General features: G+C 38.9%; 1 protein-coding gene across 1 annotated transcript; it reads left to right on the top strand.

Moving 5' to 3' along the window:
• The first annotated feature begins 612 nt into the window (after nucleotides 1-612).
• LOC103400991 (cytochrome P450 84A1-like) lies at nucleotides 613-3,010 on the top strand. Its single transcript, XM_008339691.4, has 2 exons — nucleotides 613-1,806; nucleotides 2,079-3,010. The coding sequence occupies exons 1-2, from the start codon at nucleotides 874-876 to the stop codon at nucleotides 2,697-2,699; spliced, it is 1,554 nt and encodes a 517-aa protein (XP_008337913.3). The 5' UTR covers nucleotides 613-873; the 3' UTR covers nucleotides 2,700-3,010.
• The last annotated feature ends 685 nt before the right edge of the window (nucleotides 3,011-3,695 follow it).

The following is a 3,695-nucleotide window of genomic DNA, read 5'->3' as shown; positions in this document are numbered from 1 at the left end:
ATTTAGTGATTTTTCAAAATTTATCGGAATTTAAATATTTTTAGGTTAAAATGTTCATAAAATTAATTTAGGATAGTCTACATAATTTTTAAAAAAAAAATAGCCTTAATTCATTTTTTGATAATCTAGGGCTAAAATTTTAGGCCAAAAGGGTTAGAGTAGAAAAGCTGTTTCTGGGCTAAAACCTAAATTTTCTGGGCTAAATATTTTTAGGTTTTAGGTCAGGATTGGAGATGATCTAACATTACTCCTACTAAAAATATGGTACAAATATAGTATGAAAAATGCTATAAGTGTAGTATGACTTGGTATTTATACCAACAGGACCATCTCTGAATCCTTTGGTGAGGATCTTGAGGATCATTGAATCGTGTCTGTTTATCGTACATCGTGCAGTTAATTTTTGTCAAGTACTGTTTGTGTTTAATTTTAAATGAAAATATTTAAAATAATTTCTGACCGCATGATGTACGATAAACAGACAAGATCGACGGATCCTTGGGATCCTCACAAAAAGAATCTCGCGAGGATCCGGATTCGTATTTATATGCCAAAGCGGACTCGGACCTTTGGATAATGATCAGGGAAAATGACAATTCAAAAAATGGGTAAACTTCTTATCTCATCCATAGCACTATTACTTTTTCTTTACAGACAAAATACTCTAACTTTCAAACCATACAATTTTAAAAACAAAAAAGAGAAAACTCCTTGAATTAGTTCAATTCAAGATAGCATGACCCAATGAAACAGCAACACCAAAAAATTAAAAATATATAAATCAAACAGTAGCACAAATTTTGCATATAAAAGGCACCACAATATCTCTTCCAACTTAGCAACATTTTGAGTTGCCCTTAAAATCCACACACTATGGATTCTCTTCTGCAATCCTTGCAACCCTTAAAATCCATGACACCACTCGTGTTCATAATCCCACTCCTATTCCTCCTCCCTCTAATTTTCTGTTTCCGGCGACGACCACCGTACCCGCCGGGCCCCAAAGGCCTACCCCTCTTTGGCAACATGTTAATGATGGACCAACTAACCCACCGGGGCCTCGCCAAGCTGGCCAAGCAATACGGCGGCATATTCCACCTCCGCATGGGGTTTTTACACATGGTTGCCATTTCCAACCCTGACGTGGCACGACAAGTCCTCCAAGTCCAAGACAACATCTTCTCCAACCGCCCGGCCACCATCGCCATCAGCTACCTCACCTACGACCGCGCAGACATGGCCTTCGCGCACTACGGGCCCTTCTGGCGCCAGATGCGTAAGCTCTGCGTCATGAAGATTTTTAGTCGCAAACGCGCCGAGTCGTGGGAGTCTGTTAGGGACGAAGTGGACACGGCGGTTAGGACCGTCACAGTTCATGTTGGTTCGGCTGTAAACATCGGAGAGTTGGTTTTTTCGCTCACGAAAAATATTATTTATCGGGCGGCGTTCGGTACGAGCTCGCAGGAGGGGCAGGATGAGTTTATTGGGATACTGCAGGAATTCTCCAAGTTGTTTGGAGCTTTTAATATTGCTGATTTTATTCCCAGCCTAGGGTGGGTTGATCCTCAGGGGCTAAACAATAGACTCGCTAAGGCTCGTGAGTCGTTGGATCGGTTTATTGACACCATCATAGACGATCACATGGAGAAGAAGAAGAAGAACAATAAGGGATTGAATGATGGTGAGACGGACATGGTGGATGATTTGTTGGCTTTTTATAGTGAAGAAGCTAAAGTAAATGAATCTGAAGATAATTTGCAAAACGCCATCAAACTTACTAGGGATAACATCAAGGCCATCATCATGGTATATAACTATTACACATTTTTATATCAGATATTATAACCCCGCATTCAGGTTGCATGTCTCTGTAACCTGTATTCTTGAACTAAACTTTTGGTTAATTTATTCTTTTTATCTGATCAGATATAATAAATTGTGTTGATTGAGATTATGAAGATAGAAAGTCTAACATATTTAACTTTAAAAATTAATAATAGTTGAGGTTGACGATCTGACTACATAACATGTTGTATATGCAAATTAGTAAGCTAATTGTATATGTTATGTACATGCAGGACGTAATGTTTGGCGGGACGGAGACTGTGGCGTCGGCAATAGAGTGGGCCATGTCGGAGCTGATGAAGAACCCGGAGGATCTAAAGAGGGTCCAACAAGAACTTTTAAATGTGGTGGGTCTAGACCGTCGACCTGAAGAGGCCGACTTCGAGAAGTTGACTTACCTAAAATGTGCCCTGAAAGAGACACTGCGACTCCACCCGCCAATTCCTCTACTCCTCCACGAGACCTCGGAGGACGCTGTAGTAGCTGGCTACCACATTCCCAAAAAATCGCGCGTGATGATTAACGCGTGGGCCATTGGGCGTGACAAGGACTCGTGGGAAGACCCTGAATCCTTCAAGCCCTCTAGGTTTCTGAAAGAAGGTGTGCCTGACTTTAAGGGGAGTAATTTCGAGTTCATTCCGTTCGGGTCCGGTCGGAGGTCGTGCCCGGGAATGCAGCTAGGGTTGTACGCTCTGGAGATGGCGGTGGCACACATGCTTCATTGTTTTACATGGGAGTTGCCTGATGGGATGAAACCTAGTGAGCTTGACATGAACGACGTGTTTGGACTCACCGCTCCGAGAGCGAGTCGACTCGTCGCCGTACCGAGTAAAAGGGTGGTTTGTCCACTCTGATGGCGATGAAAAAACAGAGTTGGATTGAGGAGAAAGAAACAGTGTGCAACATGTTTGGAGTGCAATGTCAAAGTATACATACAGTAAAAACGGCAGGTAAATTGCACTTGTTTTTAATTGTTCTTTTGAAAAACAAAATAATTACAAAGAGACTTTAAAAAGTTTGTGGGACTTTTTATTTCTCTCTCTTTGTGTATATAGACAGTCTCTTGTTTTGTTTAATATGTAAGCAAATTTATCTTTAATTTCCTTTTTTTTTTGTTTTGTTATTATTGTATTGAAATAAAATTAGTGGATGAGTTGCAAAATTATTTGTCATGGTGTAAGACCATCTCCAACCTTTGGATTAAAACCTAAAATTTTTAGTCCAGAAAATTTAGAGTTTAACTGAGAAACAACTTTTTTGCTCAAACCCTTGTAGATTAAAGTTTTAGTCCCAGATTATTAAATAATGAATATAGGCTCTTTTTTTTAAAGTTACTTTAAAAAAAAAATTATGTAGACTATCCTAATCTAATTTTATGAACATTTTAACCTAAAAATATTTGGATTCCGACAAATATTAAAAAATCACTAACCGACACCATGAAACTTGTGAAAGAATTTTTTTTAATTACTTTAGCCGTTAGCTTTATATTTGGACCATTCGAATTTTTTTATTCTTTTACCATTGGATTTCATTAAATTAGATCTTAACCGTTTAATTCAATAAATTTATAAATATAAAACTAAAAAAAATATACATATATAGTGAGCCAGTCTTTCTAACTCATGGGGAATCTTGAGCTAAATTTAGCCCATAAATGAGTTTTGAGTTTTAACTCATATTTGCCCTAAGACCATCTCCAATGGTGGCTTATAACCTAAATTTTCCCCTTCCCCCCCCCCCCCCAAATCCACTCCAACCCAAAACCTAAACCAAACCTAAAACCTAAAACTTAAAATGAAGGTAAATATAGGTCACAAATTTAGCCCACAAAAGCTGCTGGGACCCAC

This window comes from Malus domestica, chromosome 02, assembly GCF_042453785.1.
Source record: "Malus domestica chromosome 02, GDT2T_hap1".
Lineage (NCBI taxonomy): Eukaryota > Viridiplantae > Streptophyta > Magnoliopsida > Rosales > Rosaceae > Malus > Malus domestica.
The sequence above is the reverse complement of the archived record's forward strand: the minus strand, read 5'-3'. Positions and strand labels throughout refer to the sequence as shown.

Bases quoted from the DNA above. Each gene is read 5' to 3' on its own strand.
- LOC103400991 (XM_008339691.4), top strand. From the start codon at position 874: ATGGATTCTCTTCTGCAATCCTTGCAACCCTTAAAATCCATGACACCA. The intron at 1,807-2,078 runs GTATATAACTAT...ATGTACATGCAG, and splicing joins ACATCAAGGCCATCATCATG to GACGTAATGTTTGGCGGGAC.